Source organism: Sporobolomyces koalae (assembly GCF_050403365.1).
Source record: "Sporobolomyces koalae JCM15063 DNA, S_koalae_JCM15063T_v1_ctg6, whole genome shotgun sequence".
NCBI classification, from domain to species: domain Eukaryota; kingdom Fungi; phylum Basidiomycota; class Microbotryomycetes; order Sporidiobolales; family Sporidiobolaceae; genus Sporobolomyces; species Sporobolomyces koalae.
In genome coordinates, this window is record NW_027481765.1 from 79,448 (window position 1) to 105,304 (window position 25,857).

Sequence of the window (25,857 nt, forward strand, 5' to 3'; positions counted from 1 at the left end):
AAAAAGTTCATCAACCAACACCTCGACTCGCCCCTTCCTGAAACGACGATGCCGAAAGCCGCACCAGCTCGCAAGAATGCTAGTCTCAAGCACGACCCACTCGCGACTCAGTTGCACGTTGGAGAGTTGAGCGACGCGGGAGTCTTGTCGCAACCGGGCAAACGCCAGAAGAGTCACCGCAAACACCACCAAGAGGAAGAAGTCAGTCTAACCTTCCCTCGACTGTCCACTAGAGGGTTTTGTTTGCTAATGGCGGGTTTCTCGAGTTCAGGGAGCTCTCACGGCGAAATCGACGCGCAAAGTACTTTCGATGGCTAGGGACCAGCAGGACGAGATCGCAGAGGAAGATCTGAGGGAACTCGGACTTGACGTCGAGTGCGTTCCTCTTCTGTGCACCCCACAATCCCATATTCCGACAAGTTGACGCATTCTTCGAATTATTGCAGCGCCGCACAACGTCGGATGCGGGGAGAAGCCGACGACGACGACGAGGAAGAGCAGCAAGAATTTAGTGACGACGACGACGATGAAGAAGAGTATGAAGAGTTCGAACAGCTTGTGCGTCCTTGGAGAACACCTCGAGATGAATGACTTCGAAGAATCTTGAGCTGACCTCGCATCATCGTAATCAGGAGGTTGACGAGGACGATCAGGCACTTCTCGATGCCTATGTCCCTCAAGGTCAATTGCAGCCGGGGCGAACGCTCGCAGACCTCATCATGGAGAAGATCGGACAAGCAGAGGAAACTGGCAAGGGAAAGGAACCGGGTGAGTCTGCGCATGAGGATTCCGAAAACCTCGCCACTCAATCTGATTGTCCTTTTTTGCCTACCACAGAAGTTCGTCACGAACCTCCTCCTGGATTCAACCCCAAGGTGGTCGAAGTCTACACCAAGTGAGCGATTTCGATCTTTTCATCGGAAAACACGTCCGTTCGTGAGCTAATGTTGGCTCGTGCGATCGTCCTCAGGGTTGGAGAACTCCTCAGTCGTTACAAGTCGGGTCCCCTGCCGAAAGCGTTCAAGATTCTGCCTACGCTGTCAATGTGGCCGACCCTCGTCATGATTACGAACCCAGAACAGTGGACGCCACATGCAACCTATGCCGCAACTCGAATCTTTGCGTCCAACTTGGACCCGAAACAGAGTCAAAAATTCTACAAGGAAATCCTGCTGGAAAAGGTGCGCGAGGAGATTGGAGCAACGGGCAAGTTGTCGGTGCAAACGTACATGGCACTCAAGAAGGCCATCTACAAGCCAGCCGCGTTCTTCAAAGGACTCTTGTTCCCTCTCTGTGAGGTAAGCTCGCTTTCCTTTTCACATCTGCGGGTTTCGTCCGCTCGTGCTCATGTAATTCGCAATGATTTCGGATTCTGTGTCGTACAGAGCGGTACTTGCACACTTCGCGAGGCCGCGATCCTCGGTTCGGTTCTGACCAAAGTCAGTGTCCCGGTCCTGCACTCGGGCGCAGCATTGCTCAAACTCGCCGAAATGGATTACACTGGACCGAATTCCCTCTTCATCCGAGTGTTGCTCGACAAGAAGTACGCCCTCCCGTACAAAGTTGTCGACGCGCTCGTGTTCCACTTTATTCGATTCAAGCGAGACCCACGGACCATGCCCGTCCTGTGGCACCAGTCTTTCCTCGTGTTTGTTCAACGGTACGTTTCCAGACTTCCTCACCAAAAAGATTCAGATTCTCCGTTTTTTCCGTCGTTTTGGAGGGGGGCTGACTTGAGAGAAATATTTTGTCTACAAACAGGTACAAGCAAGATTTGACCGCCGAACAAAAGGAAGCGTTACTCGATGTCCTTCGCGCCAAAACTCATTTCCAGATCACTCCCGAGATTCGAAGAGAAATCGTTCACAGCGTCGCGAGGGGAGAAGAAATGACCGCGCCGGAAGAGATGGAGGTCGAGATTCAATAGAATCAGAATTTTACGAACTCGTTGGGGAAGGCGGTCCATAGGTCATTCCCTCTAATGCACACTTTCTCCTGGGCTGTCCCTCGGTTTTTGAGGGAAGTTCATCCTTTCTTGTTCCAGTCTCGTTTGCCTCTGCCTAGACTGTTTGTTGTTAATTATACAATTTCCCCCTCCTAGCGCCGCGAATCTACGGTCGTCCCTTGCTTTGATAATCAATCTGACCGAAAATCTGCACTGGCCTTGTCCCCGTGGTTTCTCTTTGCCTGAGCTTGCGGAAAAGCTTGAACCGGACAGGGGGACCGCAACGATTACTACCTGACCGCACGGTGGTGATCACAAGGAAGAACAACAGACTGCAATTGTGGAACAGAGCAACAACAACAACCTGCAACTGACAGGAGCGGACGCGGAGTAGCGCAAATAACTCAAATACGTTCAAGGAACCCAACTTGGAGGTCACCGAAGATGCGTTTCGCAGGTGGATAGACCAAGGTGCTCGCCTCGAGCAGCCTCATGAGCCGGTCGACTATCGCACGTGGATAAGTCATCGTCTCGGTCTTGTATTCATCAAGGTCGTGCCTGCATGACAAAGGCCAAAGGGTCAACCTCGCTGGCTGAAAGACAAAGCTGGCAGAGCAACATACGATTGGACTTGTTCAGGATCTCTCGACAGGTCGGCATAGAAGACTTTGACAGCATTCATGACCCGAGAGATGGTATCCGGAGGAGTCGTCTCGAGGAGCGATTGTTGCGTGGCAGCCTGGGAGCCTGAAGATGCGCTTTGACGTATCTTTTGGAGCGGGTTGTGCGCCGTAACAGATGTGTGAGAGAATGCGACTCGGATGGCAGGGTTGAAGAACCAGACCTGTCTTTCGCGTCAGGGCATTGTGCTAATTGTGGACTGAGATCGCCACTTACAAACAGCCTGGGTGTCTCCGTCTCGAAATCCTCGATGATGAAGCGATGACAGGCCTTGGCCTGGCTCGTTTCCAACATTTCAGCCGTAAGATGGCAAGACAGGCTGTACTCAGTGCGAGGTGTTGACGCATGCGATACGGTACCTTGAACCGGGTACGAGGCATATTTGAGTAAACGGAACGAAGTCGGATTCGGTTGCGATGCTGAAATTGGCGAAGTGACGTGATAGCCGACCAGGCTCGAACAAATGGTACAATGAGCCGGATGCAAATGCTCATTCGTTTGCAAGCGTTCGGGAGGCTGGTCAAGCGGCAAACGTGTCAGCCTCAGGCTCATTTGCTACTACCGAGCGTGTGCCCTCCAGTGTAGCCTTCGTGGCATATGCTCAAGCCAGAAGGTTGTTTAGGAGTAGCGATAGATAAATTCGGTCTTGGATTCTTGTATCAGTCGGGCGTCCCTAGGATGTTCCTTGCAACGACGCGGTTCCTCAAGGTGATGAGGCATCCAGCGCATCGGTCTGGAAGGGGAGCCCTACTTTCTTTGCAATCCGGGGAGGGAAGGGAGGGGGACAAGGTAGGGGAAGTTGTGAGAGGACTCACTCGGTTTGATTCGGGTGTTGTCCAATTCTTCGTAACATCGGCTGGAAACAAGATGTACGTGGTACCAACAAGACCCTCGTCTTCCCTTGGCTTGATCCCGTTGCCTTTCGAGATGAGATCCTGAGAGAGGGTCTGGTCGGGATGGCACATCCAGGCGTCGAGCAACTCGGCCCAATGCTCGCTCGGCAGTGCATTATAGCGAATGATTGTGGCCGAGTCGACAAGCTCCGTATGGCATTTGGCGCAAGCGAAAGAAGGTGGGCTTAGGTCACGTAGTTCGCCGGTAGAAAGGGGTGTATGGACCTCAAGGTCGGCTCGAGGCCTCGTAGGCGAAGGGCTGAGAGTGTCGACCTTGATCTCGTGATACGATCCGGAGTCGGCAATTGTCGTATGCTGTGGTGTCACGCGAGTTGGAAAGGAAAGGCGAGATGCGGGACCGCCGCGCGCCGGTCCGACTGCGACAGCTTCAGATTCTACTGATACGATCACGTAGTCGTCCTTGATTGCTTTGTTGCCTGAGCGCTCTCTTGGCCAGAACGCGATCGCCAGCGAACCGAGGTTGCGAGATTCTTCCGTGATGTGGTCAAACTGCGAAACGGTGAGAACTGCTTTGGCCTCGTCAGTCTTTGCGCATGACTGGCACCATACTGCAGTCGACTCACTCTCGCGAGTGGCAGAAGGATCAGCTCGGGTGGTTGAACCTGGTGATTCGATCTTGACCTCGACTGTAGATCCTCGACGCGACCCGAGACCCTTGAGCATGCCCACACCGAGCGATCGTCGTCGCCCTCTCAGAGCTTCTCCAACGTACTGCTCGGATCGATTCGAGTTATCGAGTTTGTGGTATCCCTGCCTGCCCGCAAGCTGGACAGTCGAAAGACCTGCATCGGCGGTACGTGGTCGCGCTTGCTCCTCCGAGAAAAACTCGGAGATTGTGACTTCCTCGCGATTCTCCAGAGGAGGCCTCGGAAATGGCTCGGCCATACTCGAAGAATGTAGTACTGCGTCTTGCCCGGCGAGTCGTCCTTTGCCGGTGAGGCCGAGGATATTTTCGCGACGCTGTGCTTCGCGACTGTCGGACAGGGGAAGAGACTGTAGGATCGCTGACGTTCAGTACAGCAGGGAAGAGGTGTGGCATAGACAGGAGTCTTACCGCTCTCGGTCGCTCAGATTCAATCGCTCTGTTCTTCCCAGTGCTGCTCAGATCGCGCGGAGATGAGCACGGGTCTTCGGGAAGTCTTTCTTCAAGTCGCAAGAATGTGCTTGCCTCAATTCCACTCTTTGATCTGCCAACGTCCTGGATGCGGCCTTGTCGATCCGCTCGATGAGCAGATCAACAGCCTTCTGCTCGCGCCGACTTTTCTCCGCTTGCGTTTCCGGTTCCGAAGCGAGCAGAGGTATCGATGCTGCTCTTTGATCGTTAAGCCGACCTTGCGATAGTCGCTCGATTGCATTCCCCAATTTGGCCAACTGACGTTCCCTGAGCAGACGCCGGTCTGGCTCCACTCTCTGGTTTGCGAGCTGCGGGGAGACGATGTACAGGCGCTCGATGGCTTGCGACACCGAGTCGAGGTCGCGCTGCATCTTTTCGCTGCGGCTCGACGGCATGTTATCGAGGCTCTGCCTGATTGCCACCTCGGAGGGGAGTTGATTGTTCATCGAGGAAGCTTGACCTGACGAAAGGGAGGCAGATACCTTTTCTTCGCGATCGATCGATGCTTTCTGATCGGCAGCCAGGTCTCGATCGTAGTAGCCAGGGAGGAGAGGCGGAGATGAGAGGTCGTGTTCGTGTTGATAAGTTGGCAGGCTGGAAATTGAAGCGGCGTCCCAGGAGAATTGACGACCGCTTGTCGTCCATGGAAGGTCGGCAAACTCTGGACCACGTCCAACAGATGCATTCAGAGATTCGGTGGCCGTCACTCTACCTGTATCCGGCGCTTCAAGACCCGCGCGCTGTCGCGTCAAAAGCCGGACTCTCTCGGACAAATCATCAACTCGACCCCATAACAGGTCCCTCTCGGCGCACTCCACCTCGACTGCTGCTCCAACCGCGCGCTCGCCTTGCCGACTCGAGAATTCTGGGTCGGTCAGACCGTCCAGCACCTTGGATAAAGCGGCAAGGCGATCGATACACGCTACAAGCGATCCGAGGGCTCGCGCGAGTTCCGCATCTTCCGTTGGAATTTTTCGTGCAAGCAGATCGACCTGGACTTGAAGTTCGTCTACGAGAGTGAGTGCCACACGATTGTCTTCGCTCATTTGCGCAGAGGACAGTCGCTCGGTCGATTGCATTTGGACAGCTTCATGGCGGGCGGTGCGCTGCTGGAGGGACGCAACCAAATTTGACGTGAGGAGATCGGCAGGGGGGATAGCAGGCGGGCCAGTCGTGGCAATGAAGGAATTCGGCCGAGTCGACGATGAAGAGCACGCGAGAGATTGCTTGCGGAGCGGCGCGAGGATTGCCGTCGGATCAACAAACGGATCGGCGCGCGGGCCTGGGGTCAGAGGGCCGGCTTCGTCGAGTGCTCCTGATTGCGACTCGGTAGTGTACGACAGGTAGGGTTGCAAAAGGCTGTCGAGAGCGAGCACAAAGGCCTGTCTCGCATCCTCTAGAGATCCCGAAAGTTCTTCCTGTATCAACGGAATCAGCTCGGTCATGGAATAACAGGTTCATCCATGAACATACCGTGTTACTTTCTTGTCGCGTGCTACTCGCAACCTCAATTGGTTGGCTCTCGCTGGCGCCCATTGTTGCCCGATCTAGCCCAGACCGCGGCCCTCGCGACCGTGTCCCGCTGAATACGGGCTCGCTTCCAAGATCTATCAGATCGTCGCTGTCGAGAGCCCTGTTCCATGGCGAGGCTGTGCGATCCAGTACCTCTGACGGAGCTGTCGGGATGGCCGAAGTATCGAATGTTGAGCGATCCGGCTCCCGCGACGTGGCTCGAGTCCGTTCGAGAGTAGCCATGGTAGGTCGCGATATCCCCGCAGGGGCCGGTGAACGTCGAGCTGGCAAACAGAATTGGGATGATTTGGGTAGACAAAAGGCGGCAGGCGCGCGTGTGATCAGTGCATGATGTCGGGCTGATCACCGCGACGGCCTCTCGCTCGGGACTTGACAGGTCACAGATACTGGTCAAAACATTCTATCCGCACAGAAGCTAATTGGTGCGTGCCGTAAAAACAATAACTTGCTGATCCGACATGCAGACCGGGTCACAGCAAAAATGAAGGCCCACTGCCGGAGTTGAACCGACGACCTCCCCCAAGTTCACTCGAAGCTCGAGCTGATGCAAAGCACCCGAAGGGGGAATCATACTACTAGACCAAGTAGGCGTGTCTTTTGCGTTGAGCTTGAAATGTAATGTATCATCGGTTATCTATAAAGGACTGAGAGGAGTTCGGACGATGCCGATGCTCGGTCAATCAGATCTAAAATTTTCCTCGCGCAGGGACAACCTTTAGGCGAGGAGCGTGGGCAATCTGTAACCAAGCTTACGATTGGACTGGGACCACACGCCAAGTGCCGCACATGTCTACCAATCGCGATCATCATCGAGCTCCACGAGAAGTCGGCCCGACGCGCGGCGAGGGTCTCCCGAAAAGCCCGTTGAGTAGCAATCATAACCTGCTTCACATCGGTCTACACGCATCCGACTGCGAGTGCATAAGACAAAATTCCGATACTAAAGTGATCGCTGATTTCCATGGTCCGGATGATCCAAGCTTTTCGTAAATTGCCTACCTGTGAGAGAGTGTGCATGAACGTCGTTTTTGCTCCGGGAGGTCCCTTTGGACGACTCACGATGACTTGTGAGGCTGAAGTCTCCATTAGCCTTTCGATAAATAGCGAGTCAAAGGCCCTTGGCATCTTCGGCTGCTCGATTCTCGCAAGCGCCTCTCAATCGCGTGTAGCGAGATGAAACGCTGGAACTGAATCATCTGCAAAACTTTCGGGAGCAAAATGAAAGGCCCACTGCCGGAGTTGAACCGACGACCTCCCCCAGGTTCACTCGAAGCTTTCGAGCTGGTGCAAGGCACCCGAAGGGGGAATCATGCTACTAGACCAAGTAGGCGTTGTGTGCGGGCGTGACTGTTGAAGCAATATATACAGTTGCTAAACTACTTCCCGTAAACGAGATACTCGGCATAGACGTCGTCTCTACACGACCAGTACATCCAAGTGTGACGCATCATGGAAGCTCAGACAGATATGCAAGGGGTCGCGACGTCGCACGATGGCGGCAGGGAGACGAATTCTCCGCTCGAGCCTCGAAACATCGTTACAATAGGCGATGTGCGGTAAGCGCACGTCGCCGCGGATTTGACTTAACCTCGTATCCAACATCACCTCTCGATCCATGTGCTGTCTGTCGTCAGAAAAACGTGATCAGATAGGACTAGCTCGCAGGTTAAACACGGTGTAGTTGTGATGCATTCGCATAGATTCGGATGTACAGGTTTCCTTTTCAAACAGGCTGCAGAGAGACCTTCTGGCCTGTGAGCCATCAGCTTTAAGCCAATGTAGCGAGACCCGGTCCGTGACAGACGAGTGGCTCTGTGTGAGCTGTTTTTTGGGTTTATATACTATAGATGCTTTCGGCTGAGCATGAAGCACCTATAGCTCAGCGGCAGAGCGGTCGACTGCAGTCTTCGGCGCATCGTCAGGTCCCTGGTTCAAACCCGGGTGGGTGCTCATCTTTTGCCGCTCAAGCGGCTGCAGTCTTTTCTTTTTTCCTCCAGCGGACTAACTATCTTTTAGACAGCCTAGTAGAGACGGTAACTCCACCGAGACAACAACTTTACAACGGATTTGGCCACCGCCAAAACCGGAGGATGGAGTTCGGCATTCAGGCTATTAGAACCGGAGTTCAGCATGTCAGCATACAATATGAATTCAGTCAGTCCGTCGCGATTTTGCTCAGTCGGCGAAGGGAGTGACGGCGAAGTTCTTGCCACCAGAAAATTGGGGCAAACTGCCTGAACTAGCGAGGCGCGGCAACCTGAGATGCGAATCGACAAGCATTCCCAGCTCTTTAGAGTTCTAACTTCTCGAGACGATTAGACTAATATCTTAAATGGGCAGGAAAGGCTACCAAAGTCCTCGCATAATCGGACTCGTTACTCGACTTTGGCTTTTGCACACAAAGAAAGAATCAGGATCTTGCAGTTGCAGGAAGTAAGGGGACAAGTCGGAACATATTGTACGACAGAAACGACAAAGAAATAGATCACACTAGCACAAAGTCCGATACAGGCTCCTTCTGCAGACTCTTCTCAGCTTCCTCCATTTCTTGCCTTTGAACCTCGGCTCCCAACTTTTCAGCTCGCTTGAGGACCGCATCGATGAGATCCGACATAGGCGACTCGTCGAGCGATGATTCTGTGAGGGTTGACGACGTAGAAGATGAGCCGGATTCAGATGGTGGCGAGTCGACGGCGGGAGCCAAGTTGGCAGAGGGTTCCGGAGCGAGCGTCGAAACCGCTGCCTCTGTAAGCTGCTGTTCTACGGCTGGTGAAGTGTCGGCATCCGTCGGAGCCGGAAGGAGGGGCTCGATGTCGTCGACCGAGATAGCAGACGATGCATCTTCCTCGTGCGCGTCGGGTGCTGGAGTGGGGTGGGCAGGCTGGACTTGTGCAGGTTCAGAAGTCGACGATTCTGTGGGCGCAATGAAGACTTCGGACGATTCAGCGGAAGCCGGGACTGGAACGAGGCGAAAGATGTCAGTCATCGAGGGAATGGTTCGGAGTTTCGAGCAGTGATCAAGCTCACCTTCTGCTTCGTTCGGTTCAGGTTCGTTCTCGGCGACAGGCACAGTCTTGATTTGCTCCTCCCATGCACGCTCCTTCATCGCATCGAGGCGAGCAAGTTCCTTTTCGACGTTGCGGACGAGCTGCTTGCGTTCTTGTTTGACTTGGCGATCGCCTCCCGATTCTACCGCATCGATGTCGGAGAGGAGCTTGACGAGGAAATCCTCATACGAGAGGAAGCTCGAGTTTGCGGAACCGAATGCGAGAGGAGGTGCAGGAGACGAGCTGTCGATCGTCGAGGCCCTTTGTTGGAAGGTGAAGGACAATGGCTTTTCGAAGGCGGTTTGTCGGGTCGAGAACTTGGAAGCGAGAGTCGATAGTCGAGCGAGAGCGTTGCGTCGGGCAAGGTGCCGGCGGAAGTGGCGCTGAACCGTGGTGGCAGCTTCGTCGTCGGAAGAAGGTGCATCAGCCGGTTGCTCGGTGGCGGGCTCAGCGGCAGGTGCGGTGGCTGGTACTGCTGCAGTCTTGACCTTGTCCTCCGTTGTCGGCGATGGGGTCTTGGGCTGAGCATCGCGCGCAGGGGTAGCTTGTGGGCCGAAGAACAACTTGAACAGGTCCGGCTGAGGGTTCTCGAGGCGGCGTGTAGCAGAAGGCTCTGAATTCGACTCTTGAGTCTGGCGGCAGCCGAAGAGGGCCTTGAGGAAATCGTCGTCGACATGCTGAGAAGAAGGACGAGCGTTCGATCGAGCTCGTTCTGCCCTCCTCTGCTGCTGCTGCTGTTCGGCTTCGTATCGTCTTCGGGTAGCTTCGGCTTGTCTAGCTTGGAGGGCTTCGGTGTAGCGTCGTTGAAGCAGCTCCTCCTGTCGAGCACGGTTTGCCACCGCCTCGCGGTACATCATCTCCTCGGCAATCGCCCGCCTTTCGCGTTCCTGTCGAATAGCTTCTTCAATGGCAGCTTGACGCTGGAGACGCTCTTGCTGCGCGAGATAGGCGGCAGCTTCAGCTTGACGGCGTTCGCGTTGCTTGCGAGCGAGGATAGCTTGCTCGAGGCGAATGCGTTGCTGATCGTAAGATGCGTAAGAGTCAGGGAGGTATGCGTCGTGTGTCATGAACGAGGGTGAAGCTGATTCGTAGGTCGAGTATTGTGGCGAGTACGGGGAGTAGGTTTCGTAGAACATCGCTTCTAAGATTTGTTCGAAGATGTGGGTGGGAGTGAGGCTGTTTGAACGGTTGAGTATGATGTGATAGTAGAGATGGAAGGAGAGAGGAGAACGACGAAGCAGCTTGGTATTTGTAGGCGAGCGCTGATGAGTGTGCAAGATATTCGAAGCTTTCTCGAAGCTTCTCGAAAAAGAAAACGATGGAACCTTCTCACCGCTTCGTCAGCAATCCAGCGCGGCTGACGAGTCACGGCTTGTGAAGTCTTGTCGTTATGTCAGTCCGATTGATACTTTGACAGATCAGATGGCAAGTAGGAAGTAGGCGAGGCAATGCAAGGACCAAGCGATAGTACCGAAGTTCGAATGCGACCTTCGCAAAATCGCGAGAAAAAAAGCGCTCCACTCGCGCAGTTGTCTGGGTCAACGTATAACGGACAACATGAAAAGTCTGGTTTCGGACAGTACTGGCCGATTCGAGAGAGGCGAGCTGACGCCACCGACACGGCCAGCTAGTTGCAGTTTTTAAGATTCTCATTTCGCCACTGTAAGCTCGAGTTCCTCTGATGCACTGCATACCGTCATCGCTGATCCACAATCTTACGTGTCAGACCAGATTCAAGGCAGAGACCGGTTTTCCCCTTCTTTCGCCAAGGGACAATTCCCTCTCCCGCTTGACGCTCTCACCCATCGAAACCTTCTCGACAGCGCGCAATGAATCATTTGTCTGACTGTTGACTTGAGAGCTCCACCTCGCGCATTTCGACCAAACCGAATCGTCATCGGTCGACGAACGGTGTCGGCGCTTCCTCGGGTTCGGAACGGGTGAGACGGGGACTGGAGATGACGACGCCGATTCCAGCTGCATGTGGCCTGCGGTCCTGATCGCGTTTGCTGCTCTCCGGCGCTGCAAAAGAGCCGAAGTCGTATCGAGGTTGATTCTGGCAGGCACTCGCGTTTTATCCCTCGAAGTAGTCTTGCACGTAACGGACGAGACCTGACTCGGGCTGTCGGGAGAAGATTGCGCTGCGGAAGTAGCAGGGGTGTCAAGCTGTGCTGCGGATTGGTTGGACGTGCGAGAGCGGTAAGGTCGGACAGGGCTCTTGTTTGGTAAGAGTGAGAGTGTTCGGAACGAAGGAAGAGATGGTCGTCTATCGGAACTACTGCGGGCGGCATTGGACGAGGTGGATCGCATGCGCGGGACCAACAATGATTTTTCGGGAGATGGAGTGCGAAGGCCGGGCGGTGGGATGAGAGCGAGCGACTCGAGTTGGTGCTGTAGAGAGCTCAAACATCAGTTCTCGAGGCACTCGGCTGTCCGGCAAAATCGACTGACCTGGCGGAACTGCGTCTGGTGTGCCGGGATCAGCACAGAGACCTGCTTTGTGACTCTATGCCCTCCAATCAATTTTTCCACCTGCACTCTGTATCTGATGGCATCTCTTGTAGATGGTCGAACATCGACATCGGCGGCGGATAGGTGGAGCGCACGGACTTGCGCGGCGTATTGTCTTGCGAGCGCCACGTGAGCCTGCTTCTCTGCTTCGGTGTACTCGCGAGACGGAGCCGACGTCGAGTCAATCTCCTGCATGGGATCTGCCGATTGTGCTATCGCCGGAGGAGAGGGTGAAGGCGTAGGGAGGAGGGAGGTCACCGCTGAGCGAATAGGAGCGAAGTCAGCCATATCACCAAAGGGGGAACGCAAATGAGAGACAAGAATGGACGCACAAGTGTCCGTTTTGAAGGGTAGAGTCATTCCGGCTAGTCGATGAGGATGAGGCAACTGAGGGGTCGGAGCGGGACTTTTTTCGAGTTGTTTTGTCGGAGAACAAAGCCGTAGCTGGTCGAGCGAGTCACGACGAGTACACAGACAGAGACGTTGTCTGCGCTTGGATCAGAAAGAACAAAGCCGAGTCGGGGTAGGAGCGTTTCTTCGACACAAACACGGAAACGCAAACAAAGCCGATCGTTCGGCATGTTGCACGCGAGAGCCGCCGTACGGTCAGCGTTGGCTGCAGATCGAGCATTCGGAGCGCGGGCAGCGCTGAACCTCGACACGCGTACGAGACCGGGAATGCACTGCGGCACGGTTCAAGTCGAAACAAGGGGAACCATTCAATTGTTTGCCTGTTCTTGTCGAGACTAGCAGCTCAATCCTCTACAAAATGTACATCAGCGTTCTGTACGACGTAGATGTATACTGATGAGATAGAGGCGAGAGTAGAGATGAAACAAGGAACAAAAAGAAGTATTCAAGCGGGGAGCTGGTGCTTCGTCATCCCCACGCGAACACTATGAGCACCCGGCACGAGTTCGCTGTAGTCACGGGAGACAAAGTCAGCATCGTGAGTACCCGCCTTCCCCTGTATTGTCCGGCCGTGTCGACCCCATTTCTGAGTCTTGATCTCGAAACATCTCGTGACGGGCATGCAGCTTCCTGGTGCGACTGAGGGACTCACGCAAGCTACCTACTGCATCTTGGAAGAAGACCACACGATCGGAAACCTGCTCCGATGGATGCTCATGAAGAAGTCGGTTGTTCTCGTCTCTGCTACTCATTTCATTCGCAGCGACTGATTGAGCCTCTTGGACATCGCTTGCAGCCCTGCGGTCGAATTCTGCGGATACAGGTGAGTAGGCAGAGACGTTTTTGCATGCCGATTCGATTCTGGCGACTGAATCCGCCTACGTTTGCCCAGTGCACCGCATCCTTCTGAAGCCAAGATCCACCTCCGAATCCAGATGTATGGTACGTACTATGCTGACTACCTAGCTCGTTTCCAGTCGGCCCACTGAATAGAGGTTACCTTCAGACGGCAAATCATCTCTCGACGCGCTGAACGAAGCGCTGGACAACGTCGAGCAAATGACGGAAACGATCCTCGAGCAGTACACGGCGACGCTTGCTGCTGGAGACTTTGCTCGGGTTGAAGCGCCTGCCTACGACTTTGAGACCGTGAACCAGCAGCTGTGGGCCGAAAAGGAGAAGCAAGGACGAGGCAGTTGGGAAGAGTTCCAAGAGGAGCGGAGGAAGAAGGAGGAGCAAGAGGCAGAGCAAGCCAACGCTGGTAAAGAAAAGGTCAAGGCGATCAAGAGCGGCCGATAAGCTCGGCATTGGCGCCAGGCGCGCTCTCTCTCTGTTCCCAAGCTTGTACGAACATTGTAAAACCCTTCGCATGCACGGTATACTCGATGCGAGTCTCGCTCTCCGTCGGATCACAAGTCGATAGACCTGACTTGCGCTCGCGGACGGTAAGGGACTGAGAAGAGCTTCTACAGAGACCCGCAGGCTTCGCTCTCTTGCTCGCACAGGGGCCTTGAAGTTCTGGGTGAGCGAGCGAGAGAGCGGTGCCTGCGGGTCTGTAGAACCGGCATCGACCGTGTAGAAGGCAGTCACGGCGGTTGACAAGGAGAAGCGGAGGCGAGGTCCAATCATGGGAGAATCAATCGCCGAGTCCTGTCTTGTCTGACCGGACTGCGCGCATCAATACAGACCCTATGAGAGTGCCATTCACGATTCAAGGCATACTGCGTCGAGCGGCTGAACGAGATGAGGGCAAAGACAACCGGAACGCGGAATCGCGCCTCTCCTTCATCATCTCTCGACCCACGCCATGATTCCCACAGCACCGCGACACGTGAGCATCTCTAGAGAGTACGGAACTCTTGCTTGGGCCGTCAACTGATGCTTGGCCTTCGCGACAGGGTGGAGGAGCTCACTTCCCTTACCCCAAGGTTTGTATCGCTTGCAGCAGCACTAAACCATCTTCTGGCGCATGCCTGTGCTGATCTCGGCAGCTACTGACGCTTGCCGGACGTTCTGCAGGAAGTCTGGTCCCCTGCTGGAGGATGGTGGACCCGTCCGGCCAACTGGAAGTCGTCGACCGGCTTCGTCTTCCTCGGGGTTGGATTGGCGACGTACGGTATCTGGTCATACTCTGCCCAGAAAGAGGTCAGTCTGAAACCCCCACAGCTAGGCATCGAGCGAGAGATCTCGACGAGTCCTCGTGGTTACATCAAACGCGACTCTGAGCGTCCGCGCCCAAAGCAGCTGCAGACGTACTGATCTTTGCTCTTTTTACTACCCTGTCACAGTGGCGACACACTGAACCGACGCGACCCATCCCTTCGCAAATGGCAAGTCATCCCTTCTTTCCCCCTACTCGTCGACACGCAATAAATAGGCTGACCCGCCCTCTGTTGTCCCTGGTTTCCAGTGGGCCAAGCAGTTCAAGACTGGAGAGCTCGGCGTCAAGGACGAGAGTCAATACAAGGGAGAACCCGTTGCCCACCACTAAAAAGCCTGCCTTCAAAGAAAAGGGTCATTTTACTTGTCGGTTTCCTTCCTTGTGTTTCGTCTGTTTCTTGCAAACCCAAAGCAAGCTGTTTCTATAAGATTCATCGAGACCCGCATGCCGTCTCATCTCCGTGAGGGTTTCAGAGAGAGAAACAACACGTCCAATTCAATTCCACCGACTGAAAGACAGATGCTACGATCGCGCAGAACCCAAATGTACAATTCAAGAATCAAGTAATCAAGAGAAAGGCAGCGGTTGGAGCGGCATGGCAGTCGCAGAGGGAGGTGGGCTAGGCTGGAACTGTGCGAGCGCCTCTCCTCCCTGCAGATCGGCCAACGCGGGATGGGTAGGAGCAGACGCGTCCGAGCGTGACGGATTGCTCGGATCGGAGCTCGTCGAAGCTCCGGCTCCTCCCGCACTGCTGACATCGACAGCCGAGGGTCCAAAGTTGAGAGCTTGAGTCGCAAGCAGTTCGAGCATGCGACGGTGATCGTCGTTGTCCGAAGGCGCGTTCGTAGACGAACCTCCGCCGCCACCTCCGAGCTCGACCTGGTCCAGACGAGTTGGTGAAGGCAGAGCGAAGGGGTCGTACGACGTCGCCGAGGTCGAGTTGAGCGGAGCATGCGAATACGCGAGCGGGTGTGGGATCTGGTACGACTCGGTCGTATAAGAGTAGGGGCTCTGGTACGCGTTCGTCGAGAGCCCGCCAGAGAGGGTGCCGTTGAGACCGTTCGATCCTCCCGGGAGCGGAGGCAGCGGCAGCGACGGAAGAGCCGGGAAACCCATTGTCATGGATGATGCGGACGATGACGATGAGGCACCTCCGCCACCGTACATCTCGTCGTACGAGAACGTCGGTTGCTGCAAGGGGAGCGGCAGCGGGTTGGGCGGTTGCTGCAGAGGTAACGGAGTCCCCATCGGTCGAGGCCTCTTGACCGCTTTGGGCGCGGCGACCCCACCATTGGCCTCAATCCTACGCTTCGTCATGCGCGCTTCTCCGATACCTCGATCGACGACACGAGGAGGACGGTGATGTCCGTGTGATTTGAAGTAGAGGCCTGCGCAACCAGAGCAAGGAAGCAGGTCAGGACTCACGCCGCGGGGACATTCGTCAGTCCGGGACACGATCACTTACAGCAAGCATTGCACTCGTATGCACCTTGGGCGTTCCTGCGCCACAACGGGGATTTGTCGGTCTGACAATTGGCGCAAACCATGGCGTCCGACGGGTTCTGCCAGCCCCGAGGGTACCGTCTTCTCTTGCGCTTTGAAGGCTGCAAGAAGTCGGGCACGGAGGGCGAACCGTTCGAAGCAGCTGCAGCAGGGGCGGGGGATCCGGCCGGTGAGTCGAAACTGAGGTCGGCTTCGCTCACTCCCGACATATCGAAGAGATGAGCGTTGCGCTGCGGTGTGTCGTAGTCGACCAAATTTGGATTGTAGCCGCCGTATGCAGCGTCGGGTCCAGACGTGTCCGAAGCGCCGTTACGTTGCGCCTCCAGATGTCGAGCGAAGCTCGGAAGGAGCGGCAGTCCGCCATAGGGAGCTGGGGCCGAAGAAGTCGACGCAGCACCATTTGCAGCGTTCTGTGCGCGCTTCGTTGAAACAGCGAGGTCCGGGTCGACAAAATCCGGGTCGAGCGCATCGGCAGCTGCTCGCGAGCTGCGTGCCTTTTTCGAAGACGAAGCCCTTGGCTGTCGGGTTCGTCCACTAGGAGTTGCCTGCTGCGTCACCTGAGCAACCGCGTTCGGGTCATCCATGTTGGGAAGCGTATCGAGGCCGAGGGCTGATCCGGAAAGGTCTGGCGCGGTGAACATGGGATGTCCCCCCATCGCAGTGATCGAGGGAGGCTGAGGAAGCTCTGGCGAATCTGGAACCGGAGTGAAGATGGCGCTCTTGCGAGATGCACGCTTGGGACGTCGAGAGCTTGATCCATCAGGCGTTGATTCTGGTGAAACATCCTGAGCGGCCGCAGCAGCACGAGCGGCTTTCGACGCATTGCGGTTTCCTCGCTTTGGCTTGGCGCTTTCGTCGACGTAGTCCTCGTCGTCCTTATCGTGTACGACAGCTTGCGAATCGTCAGGCAATTGGGGTAGCTGTTCGTAGGCTTGTTCATGCGAGATGGGCTCGAATCCGGCGAATTCGGTTGCCGCACTGTCTGCTACACCAGGCACAGTTCCTTCGTGGGAGTAAGCACCTTCGACATAGGCGCTCGCGCCTGAACTGGCAGCGACGTTGGCCGCAGCAGCTTCAGCCTGCTGCCTGGCATTCTGGTTCGCTGCAGCTATCGCAGCCGCAACTGCCGACAGAGCATCCATCGGTTCGTCCGTTGCCGACACGGTCGAGAAGTCGGGTCCCAGAGGCAGAGTCGAATTGTCCTGCTCAGACGCAAAGTCTTGAGCGACCGCTATCTCCTCCGCCTGTTGCGGCTGATCCTGCTGCATTTCGGTGGAGGATTCGATAGCCGGCTCGGGAGCATCTGGCTCGGGGACGTTCTGTTGTTCCTGTTCAGGATCTTGTTCCAGCGCATCGTTGACCGGCGTGGCGCTTGACTTATCGCCTGGCAAGACAAAGACGGAGCGAGGCGTGGTTTCTTCCTGCGATGGAGGTGGCACGTCGTTCACTGGCCCGGGCTCAGAATCTGCAGACGCTTCAGCAGGAGCTGGCAGAACGGGAAGGGATTCGGACGCGACCGGGAGTTCGGGAAGAGCGTTCGTGTCCGAGTCGGGCAATGGCGGAAGAGCTTGACTGGTCGGATCTGTCGAGACAGCGACACTTCCCTCTGGCACGTCCGACGGCACGTGAGAGCCTGTCCTTCTCTTCTTGAGCTGCTTGGGCGTGTTGACAATGAGTGTCGGCGCGACTTTAGGTTTGCGCACACGTTTGCCCGACAGGATCGGGGCCACGTCGGAATCGATGAGATGACGAGGTGCGTAGTCTTCATCGTCTTCCTCCTCCACCTTTGCCGGCTCTTCTTCGGCCACGGTAGAAGGAAGCGCAGGGAGAGCGATCGTCTCTGCTCCGATGATCGCTGCCGACGAGGACTTTGCCGAGTCGCGCTCAGCCCATCGACCTGAAGGTGACGCGTACATGGACGTCGACCGTCGTCTCGGTCCCCTTCCGTTGTTGGACGGCGCAGCCGGCGAATCGAATGAAGCAGAAGAGACCGCCGCGGGTTGATCGTGAACAAGCGCAGCAGACTCTTCAAGGACAGCTGCACAGGACGAGTAGACTGCGAGTCAGCACGGAACACTGCTAGTTTCTGCAAGCCAGTAGAGAGGCGCAAGCCGCACCTGTGAGGAGACTCGGACGATACCGTTCGGCGACGGAAGGGGGCGTAGGAAGTTTGGGCTGAAGAACGGGCTCGAGCACGCTCTCGAGTCGTTTTGATTGTCGCATCCGGAGAGGCGCATCGTCAACCTTGGGACCCTTGTACATGCGTGCAAACATTTGCAATGCGATCTAGAGACCGCTCGCCGATCGGGTCAGATTTCTGCTATCACGTGCGCAGAGATTCCGCAGACCTACCAAGTTGGCGGTGTAATCTCTGGAACCCAGATCGTAGGTCTTGCGCTCGGGATTATTGTACGGATGATCCGAGCACCATACGCAAGGCGTGAGTATGCCTGACAGCGCGATGCGATGTGGTCAGCTCATGGGGTTTCTTTGCAAAGCGCCGAAAAATTCTTACCTTCTTGATCTTTAAAGGTGACCGTAATGATGTCCTTCAGCTTCTTCTTGTTGCTGACTTTCGGCGTCTGAACTTCAAAGGCAAATTTGTAGCCTGCGGCCCAACCACACCCGACATGGAAACGCTTCGAGCAGTCTTGACACTTGATCGTCACGCCGACTCCTTTCTGGTAGCAAATACGGCATTGCTAGTGAGCAAGCAAGATCTTGAGTTAGCTCCGCTATCGCTCAAGATTATGCAAGTTCAGCGACGTACTGCTTGAGCTCGCTCGACCGGAAGATGAGCAAATGCTTCGACAGTCGCGAGTTCAGAAGGCTCGGAGAATCGGAGCTCTGGATGCCAGACAGCGCAGAGCAAGTGAACGTAGCTAGACAACATGAACAAGATGTCAGCTCCTGATCGTATCGGCGGACGAGAAGAACTGACTTGTTCAGCTCGGTAGGCTTGAGGACGTCCAGTGCTGTCAGTGGAAGTGGAGTCTCGCCATCGGGGAAAGGTGGTGGACAAAGGACACATTGCGGATGCTGCCAGGGGATGCAAGGTTAGTTCGTGATCCTGCTTGAAATTTGACGCACGAGGAGGACGTACCAAGGTGAGACGGTTCCGGTGCTTTTCGCGGTCGCAGAGATCACAAAGCCAGCCCTTAAGAGGGGTTCCTTCGGGTACACCATAGCAAGCTGTTTGCGCATGCGGAAGTTCACTCAGACAATAGCTTAGGAACGATTAGACGGCGGAGAGTGTAGATACATACAACCATGACCAGCAAGAGTACATCGATCGCACTGATACAACGCATACTTGGGTTCGAAACGTTTGCAGAGGACACAGGGTTTGCGAGGAATGATTGGCTTGCGAGGAGGTTTCGGAGGCGGGGTCGGTTCCTTTGGTTTCTGATCACCCCAAATTCCGTCATCAGAGCTGCCCAAGAATGAGGACAGAAAAGAAAGTATCACATACGGGTTCACGACCACTGCGTCGCACGAGAACCGAGTCGTCTTCGTCTCCAAACATGACGGGCGCCTTTTTCTTGCGTTCGGGTTTGTCCGACTTTTCAGCCTTGTCCGCTTTCTCGGGCTTGTCCGTGCTCGATCTCGGCTCGTCCGTGGCTGGAGGATACTGGGCTCCGTCTGAACTCGGCGAAAGAAAGTTTTGTCAGTTTGAGCCGTTCCAGAACTTAGGAGCAGCAATAGTTACAGAGGTAACGTACAGTGTCTCCATCGGAATCCGCAAGGTTCACACATGACGAGCGGGATCGGTTTGACCTCGAGGTCGACAATGTTCTCGGGACAGAAGTACCACTTGTCCGACTCGGTACCTTCGCAGATCGCGCAGAATCGGTTGCGTCTTCCCGTCATGCTCGTCGGCTGTCCACAAACGGACCCGTGATCGTCTTCATCTTCCTCCTGGTCGTTCGCGCGTGCATTCGCTCGAGTCACTTTCTTGTGTGCGGGTCGACGCGCTCGAGTCGCAATCGCTGAACGGCCTTCGGGTTGTTGCAGTTCGTCCTCCTGCAAGTTGTGTCCGATCGCAATGTAGTACTTCTTGACCACGTCCGACATCATCTTGCTCGGAATGTGCTTTGCGATCTCTTCAATGTCGTTGTGGTATTGCGCTGCGCCTTCCGAAAGTTGTTTCCGTTCCGCCTCGTTCCAGGTAGCGTGTCCTAGAGTTGCGAGCGGAACTTTGCGCAACGCAGCAATCGTCGCCGGAATGTCACCGTTGTGCTCTTGCAAGAGTTTGACCGCTCGATTCAAGACGTCGACGCCTGCGGAAGAGTACGATCGCAGCTTCTTGACATCGTTCATGAGGATTTCGACTGTAAGGAATCACGCGGATTCTCGAGTCAGAGACGAGGCGAACAAGCTATGTTTTCCGCCAGCATGACAGCAATGAACACTTACAAACTTCGTCATCGATCTTTCCCTCGGGTCGATAGATGACCGTGACTGCTTCATCTTCTCCTCGCGGAACAACTTGCATGGCTGTCGAAGATGAGCGAGGATGGGTCATCCGTGAGTTCAGCTCGATCAAGACGACAATGGAAAAAAAAGGGGAAGGGGGAGAACTCACAAAGCCTCTTGAGTCGCGATCGCTCCCTCTCTCGTTCCTTTTCTCTCTCCCTCGCAGCTTCCTTCTCTTTCTCAGTCCTCTGTTCTCGCGGGACTCGTTCCTTGCCATCGATCCACACCGACTTGTCCTCCTTCTGCGTAGATGGAGTCGAAGAGCGTCCCTTCTTGGGTTGGAAGTACGATCGAGCGCTCGGGAGAGCCACTTCGGCATTCTTTTCCGAATCCCATTCAGGCACCGGGCACTGGAATTTGTTTCCAAGTCGGGTTGACGCTCGAGGATGGAGAGAATCATGAGGGTCTGCATAGGGATTCCACACGAACACGAACCGTCAGCACCATATCGGTTGCAGACCAAAGAAGAAAAATAAACAAAATTACCGAGTACAGCGTAAGCATTGACGTGCATTCCTGTAAAGAAATTCGGGGCGAGTTTCGTAAGCGACAAGTCAAGTTTCGAGAAGGTGAGAGATTCGTACCGAAGTAGCGGAACGGCCAGCCATGGGTCGTCCTCCAGTCGTGAGGGTTCTGATTCCCTTGGATGCGAGCTGGGGAAAAAGAGAGAAAGTATGAGGATTCCAGCACAAAGGGGACAAAACAAGAAAGCCAGCCAAGTAATGAAACTGACATTCTTTCGCTTTGCCTTTCCCCTTTGAAGCAGTCGAACTCTGCTTGCCGTCCCCAGTCGAAGAGGAAGTCGTTGAAGCTGCATCGTCTGCGAGGTTCGAATTGTTGAACTGCGCCATCGTGATCGTCCTAGCTCCTTCTGCCGCTTTCCTCATCGGAGGTGCGCTCGACGATGCCGATGTACTCGTCCCGGACGCGTCGCCGGTCGATGTGCCCTTCTTCTTGCCTTTGAACGTCGTCTTGGCATGCAGTTTCGCGTTCGAGTAGTCCATCTTGGCTTGTTGTTCAGCTTCTTCCTCGTAGGCCTTTGTGCATGGCGCACACGACCACGCGTACCCAGCTTTGGGTTTGTGAGACAACGGTGGGTCCAGACACGTGAGATGAAACACTTTCTGGCAGCGCAGGCACGTGACGGATTCGGGTCTAATTGCCCAAGGGATCTCGAGTCAGTTCTTTCAAACTCAAAAAGCGGGAAAAGAACACAATAGTGCGAGAGAGCAACGCACGATGCAGCCCATTTTGAGCACGTATGACAACCTCGCTGGGCATCGCTGAGCTGGTTCCCAGTACCGACTTCACACAGGACAAACTCGAAACTCTTGAGCAGGTAGTCGAGCACTTCCTCTGTCGTGCCGCACGGAGGGTCAGCGATCTCTGACTGCTCGTAAAGCCGGACGAAGGCAGGCAGACGAGGCGAAGAAAAGACTTACGAGGCGCGTTCCTCACTTTGAGAGTTGGTAGAGCATCGAAGTACCGATGCAAGTATCGATCGTACAGCTGGTGCCAGTAGAACGTATCGGTTTCACGTTTCCATTTCTCGAGATCCTCGATGTGTTCCTTGTGTAGCACTTGACACGTGCCCCGAATGTAGTTCGCCGGTACCGTGTCCGAGTGCATCGTCGCCACGATCAAGCGGTGGTCGGCGACGTATCGGTTCGTGATGTCGCGCGTGCGAAAGTAGTACGCGACGCGTACTCGCAAATCGGTCGACTCGTTCGCAGTACGCTGGGTCGAACCCTGCTCGTCGTTTGCATTGGTTGGGACGAGTGCAGTCGCCGAGGAGGAAGAGGTGTGGACTCCCGCGGTAGAACCCTGGGCATCGTCGGCGACGACTTCTTCAGTCGAGACGGTGACAGGGAGTGACAGCGCCGACAAGCCTGCCGATGCTGCGGGGATGGCAGCGATCGCAGCGGAAGCAGGGGCAGCACTGCGAGGGGGCTGGGGTTGCAGGACCTCGAGGACTCGAGCGATCAAATACGGTTCGCCGTCTCGGTCTTGCCACGGCGGCGATACAAAGACGTGATCTGCGCGGATCAGAAGTACAACACGAACAAGATAGATTGCGACCGCAGGAAGGCAGGCAGGGCAGGGGAGGGACGAGAGCGGGGGGAAGAAGGGGAGGTCAGGTTGAGGGGTTTCGATCTCGAACACAGTCGCACACACGAAGAGCAGGACTGACCATTGGGCACGAGGGGCTTGCCATGGAACACGAGGGGTCCTGTCGGCGGTGCGGGTTTCGCCGCCTTGCGAGGCATTGGCGCGGTCCTTGGGAAAAGTCCCGCGCGAACAGGCGACCTGGTCGGCGCGCGATGAACGGATGTCGGGGTCTGGACACGACCTGAGCTGTCGCAAGATCCTGCTGACGGTCGCAGTGGTCTCCGCGTGTGCAAGTTGCAGTCGAGACGGGCGTGCAGAAGGAGAAGGGAAGGACCAAGTCTGCGGGCCACAAACATGCACTCGCACCCCTCTCGCTCGCTCCAAGTGTAATCCGGAGCGCTCGAAACAATCAAAGGGCATGCTCTGAACCCGTACACGAACGCAATAATCGCGAAAGTCGAGTCGAGCGCTCCGAGACAGGCTCTCTCGGACATTCGATCCCGGCGTCGAGGCGCTAGCGCGACAAGCAGGTCACACGAAACACTCGAGTACACTGCAAGGGTCAATCGAACTTGATCTACGAAGAGCACATGCCACAAACGCGAGAGATGCGCCGACAGGAAGAGGAGGGCGAGAATCAGTCGGCTCATGGGTCAGCTGTGGCGGGCGTCGTCCGGAGCAATACGCCCTCGGACGGGTGTGTCTGATCCCCTGTCGTACAGCTCATCCACTGGGGAAGTCGAGTGGCGCTCACCCGTCTGCAGACTGTGATCGTCAAAGCGACAGTCGGGATTGGCAAGCTCGCTGCTGCATCGTGTCGATCGCGTCGCCGGGCCTGATTCGCGACTTGGGTGCAGGTGATCTATGGCGAGAGAATGACGCGCCTGGGTATCGCTCATGATGATGAGCAGGCGATAGTTTGCGATGAAAAAGTGCCGACGCGAGCCGCGTCGTGCTGACCGGCTCACGAACGCCTGACGAGACTGTGCGGGCTAGCTGACGGTCTGTCGTCGTCACGAGCTGTGCTAGTGGTGGGCGATTGTTGAGAAGGATGGACGGATTGTGCCATGCATCTCCATTAAGTTGTTAAGTCGTCCTTTCATCATCGTTTATTTCGATCCGACAGCCACGCCTGCAGACCACCTTTGCGCTTCGAGGATGTCGCGGTCTAGATCGCCCTCGAGGGCGCGATCGTCTGCTCCTGGGACGACCCCGCCAGCTGCCGTGATCCCCCTCGCGGTCGAGCTCCAGAGGGGCCAGTACCTCCTCGGCACGACACTCCTGATCCTCGTCGTGCTCCTCTGGGTCTCGGTAAGCACCAACGCCACTTGTCGTTTCTTTCCTCTGACGCGTTCGACCTTGCTGACCTCGGACGAACAATCGACAGTCCTCCTTCCTCATGTCTGGCAAGTCGCGCTCCCTCTCGAATCGCTGCTGCATCGGACATTTTCAAGTCATCACAGGAACGTACGAAGGAATCGGGCCAGGAAACAGAGATCGAAGCGAAGCGAGGAGGAGTCGAGGATGGAGCTAGGCCCCACCCAGGCAGCCAGAGACTGACGATCATTCGCTCGCTTTTCCCTTAACACAGAGATGTTCACTGGCATGGAGTACAAGTGAGCGCGCTTCTCTCACTCTGTCTCCCTGGGATCCTGGACGCGTCTTCAAGTGATACTGATTTTGAACGTTATGCGACAGCAAACCTTTCCTCGTGACCTGGATCTGCACCTCGACCTTCTCGTTGTACTTGATCAGGCCCGGACTGCAGTACTGGCGGAATCGACGGATAGGCAACAGGAGGGAATCTCTAGCCAGAGACCGGGATGGCGCAGAGAGCATCAGGAGCGTGAGTGTCAGGAGTGTCGTCGTGGATCAACGACTGAACGCGTACGTCGGCGTTCCCGAATGCGATTCTCGAGCAAGGGTCTCCCAAATCCTCACTCGGTCCGATTCGGCTTCACAGGTTTGTTCCGACGCAATTCATCGAAATCAACGGCCACCCGCATCGACCCGATGTACGCCCTGGGTGTTTCTCCTTTGTCTCGGGCCTGTGTCGAACCGTAATCTGACGTCTCAGGGAGAACAGGCTCTCGCACATCGACGGGATACGTCGAGATCACTGTCTCGAGCTCGACCGTCGCGTACCGATATGGGGCGACACGTACCCATTCTCCCAGTGGACCCGCCATTGTCGACGCGCGAGACGGCACGGCTTGCGCTCGCGTTCTGCGCTCTGTGGTTCGCGGCGAATTGGGCCATGAATGCCGCTCTCGGCTACACGAGCGTCAGCTCGACCACCATCCTGACGAGCATGAGCGGTACGTCGGCTTTTGTTCCTTGCCGTCCGAGTCGAGATCATCGAAAGACTCATTCGTATGTTCAATGCGTCTGCAAAGGTTTCTTTACTCTTGCAGCAGGGGCCGCGATCGGGGTCGAATCGTTCACCGCGGGCAAGCTCCTTGCCGTGGTGCTCAGGTCAGTCCTCTGTTCTCTCAGTTCCATGGACACGGCAAACTCAGCCTGGTACAACTTTGTAGCATCCTCGGAGTCGCCGTTGTCTCTCTGAACGACTCTTACGTCGCGATTCCACCTAGCGCACCTCCTCCGCATCCTCGTGATCCACCTAGTCATTTCCCTCCGCCCGATGCCTATCCCGCATTCTCGAATCCTCTCCTCGGAGATGTCCTTGCCCTCGTGTCGGCACTAGCGTACGCCGCCTATGTCCTGCTCCTCAAGGTCCAGATCCGTTCCGAAGCGCGAGTTTCAATGACCCTCTTCTTCGGGTTCGTCGGGCTGTGGAACATCCTCTTCATGTGGCCCGTCGGAGTCGTTCTGCACCTCACGGGAGTCGAACGGTTCGAACTTCCATCGGGGGGACAGTTGTGGGCGAGTATTCTCATCAATGCATCTATTACTTTTGCAAGTCTCTCTTCCTTCTCTCTCTTCTCTCTCCCACTTCGCGTTCTCGTGCTCGAGGAGCTGACGCCGAGTTCTGTTGGAGGTTGTAGGTCTCGGATGCGTTGTACTTGCGATCAATGCTCCTCACTTCTCCCCTCGCCGTCACGCTCGGTCTCTCCCTCACGATCCCACTCGCGATCGCTGGAGACCTGTACCGCAAAGCTCCAGTCTCGTTGTACTCGTTCATCGGAGGAGTTCTCGTCCTCGGAAGTTTTGTCGGCAATGGCATCATGGACCTTCAAGAAGCTGAACAAACTGCGGTCGCCTTACCGAGTTCGATCCTTGAAGGTACCACTACTGGATTCGGGACTGCTGCTGCCGATGAGGAAGAGGGGAGGGTTGGAGAGAGGGAAAGGTTGTTGAGTCCTGGTACGAGCGAGGCGGATTACCAAGGGGCGAGTGACACTGATTGACCGACTGAACTCGTCAAATGGGAAGAAATGACGAGAGGGGGTTAGACGATCAGAGAGAGGGAGGGAGGCGCGAATGTTATC

The 25,857-nt window shown here is 55.6% G+C and overlaps 7 protein-coding genes across 7 annotated transcripts; 4 read left to right on the forward strand and 3 right to left on the reverse strand.

Moving 5' to 3' along the window:
• Positions 1-48: 48 nt before the first annotated feature.
• On the forward strand, positions 49-1,927 carry ENP1 (snoRNA-binding rRNA-processing protein ENP1; the record flags this gene model as incomplete). Its single annotated transcript, XM_076676854.1, has 8 exons — positions 49-201; positions 272-375; positions 447-558; positions 633-768; positions 838-895; positions 971-1,298; positions 1,386-1,660; positions 1,762-1,927. The coding sequence occupies 8 exons, from the start codon at positions 49-51 to the stop codon at positions 1,925-1,927; spliced, it is 1,332 nt and encodes a 443-aa protein (XP_076535836.1).
• A 422-nt stretch (positions 1,928-2,349) lies between these two features.
• IPA1 (putative polyadenylation protein) lies at positions 2,350-6,190 on the reverse strand (the record flags this gene model as incomplete). The annotated part of the gene is made up of 6 exons (XM_076676855.1): positions 2,350-2,503; positions 2,569-2,789; positions 2,843-3,142; positions 3,442-4,533; positions 4,720-6,072; positions 6,128-6,190. 6 exons carry the CDS (start codon positions 6,188-6,190, stop codon positions 2,350-2,352), a joined length of 3,183 nt encoding a protein of 1,060 aa, XP_076535837.1.
• A 2,482-nt stretch (positions 6,191-8,672) lies between these two features.
• Positions 8,673-12,105, reverse strand: JCM15063_003812 (uncharacterized protein; the record flags this gene model as incomplete). Its single annotated transcript, XM_076676856.1, has 5 exons — positions 8,673-9,145; positions 9,215-10,410; positions 11,102-11,625; positions 11,686-12,005; positions 12,078-12,105. 5 exons carry the CDS (start codon positions 12,103-12,105, stop codon positions 8,673-8,675), a joined length of 2,541 nt encoding a protein of 846 aa, XP_076535838.1.
• Positions 12,106-12,643: 538 nt separating this feature from the next.
• On the forward strand, positions 12,644-13,455 carry RPC19 (DNA-directed RNA polymerase core subunit RPC19; the record flags this gene model as incomplete). The annotated part of the gene is made up of 5 exons (XM_076676857.1): positions 12,644-12,694; positions 12,783-12,880; positions 12,953-12,979; positions 13,049-13,098; positions 13,163-13,455. 5 exons carry the CDS (start codon positions 12,644-12,646, stop codon positions 13,453-13,455), a joined length of 519 nt encoding a protein of 172 aa, XP_076535839.1.
• Positions 13,456-13,963: 508 nt separating this feature from the next.
• Positions 13,964-14,647, forward strand: JCM15063_003814 (uncharacterized protein; the record flags this gene model as incomplete). Its single annotated transcript, XM_076676858.1, has 5 exons — positions 13,964-13,987; positions 14,055-14,084; positions 14,176-14,301; positions 14,445-14,486; positions 14,567-14,647. The coding sequence occupies 5 exons, from the start codon at positions 13,964-13,966 to the stop codon at positions 14,645-14,647; spliced, it is 303 nt and encodes a 100-aa protein (XP_076535840.1).
• Positions 14,648-14,884: 237 nt separating this feature from the next.
• On the reverse strand, positions 14,885-22,563 carry JCM15063_003815 (uncharacterized protein; the record flags this gene model as incomplete). Its single annotated transcript, XM_076676859.1, has 19 exons — positions 14,885-15,705; positions 15,783-17,858; positions 17,938-18,106; positions 18,173-18,270; positions 18,336-18,522; positions 18,591-18,702; positions 18,762-18,859; positions 18,924-19,012; positions 19,087-19,225; positions 19,293-19,462; positions 19,543-20,151; positions 20,237-20,317; positions 20,406-20,702; positions 20,783-20,812; positions 20,881-20,949; positions 21,030-21,451; positions 21,535-21,652; positions 21,739-22,332; positions 22,488-22,563. The coding sequence occupies 19 exons, from the start codon at positions 22,561-22,563 to the stop codon at positions 14,885-14,887; spliced, it is 6,255 nt and encodes a 2,084-aa protein (XP_076535841.1).
• Positions 22,564-23,563: 1,000 nt separating this feature from the next.
• Positions 23,564-25,776, forward strand: JCM15063_003816 (DMT family transporter; the record flags this gene model as incomplete). The annotated part of the gene is made up of 9 exons (XM_076676860.1): positions 23,564-23,716; positions 23,793-23,922; positions 23,997-24,021; positions 24,104-24,292; positions 24,369-24,420; positions 24,492-24,723; positions 24,802-24,880; positions 24,943-25,324; positions 25,414-25,776. The coding sequence occupies 9 exons, from the start codon at positions 23,564-23,566 to the stop codon at positions 25,774-25,776; spliced, it is 1,605 nt and encodes a 534-aa protein (XP_076535842.1).
• Positions 25,777-25,857: the final 81 nt, after the last annotated feature.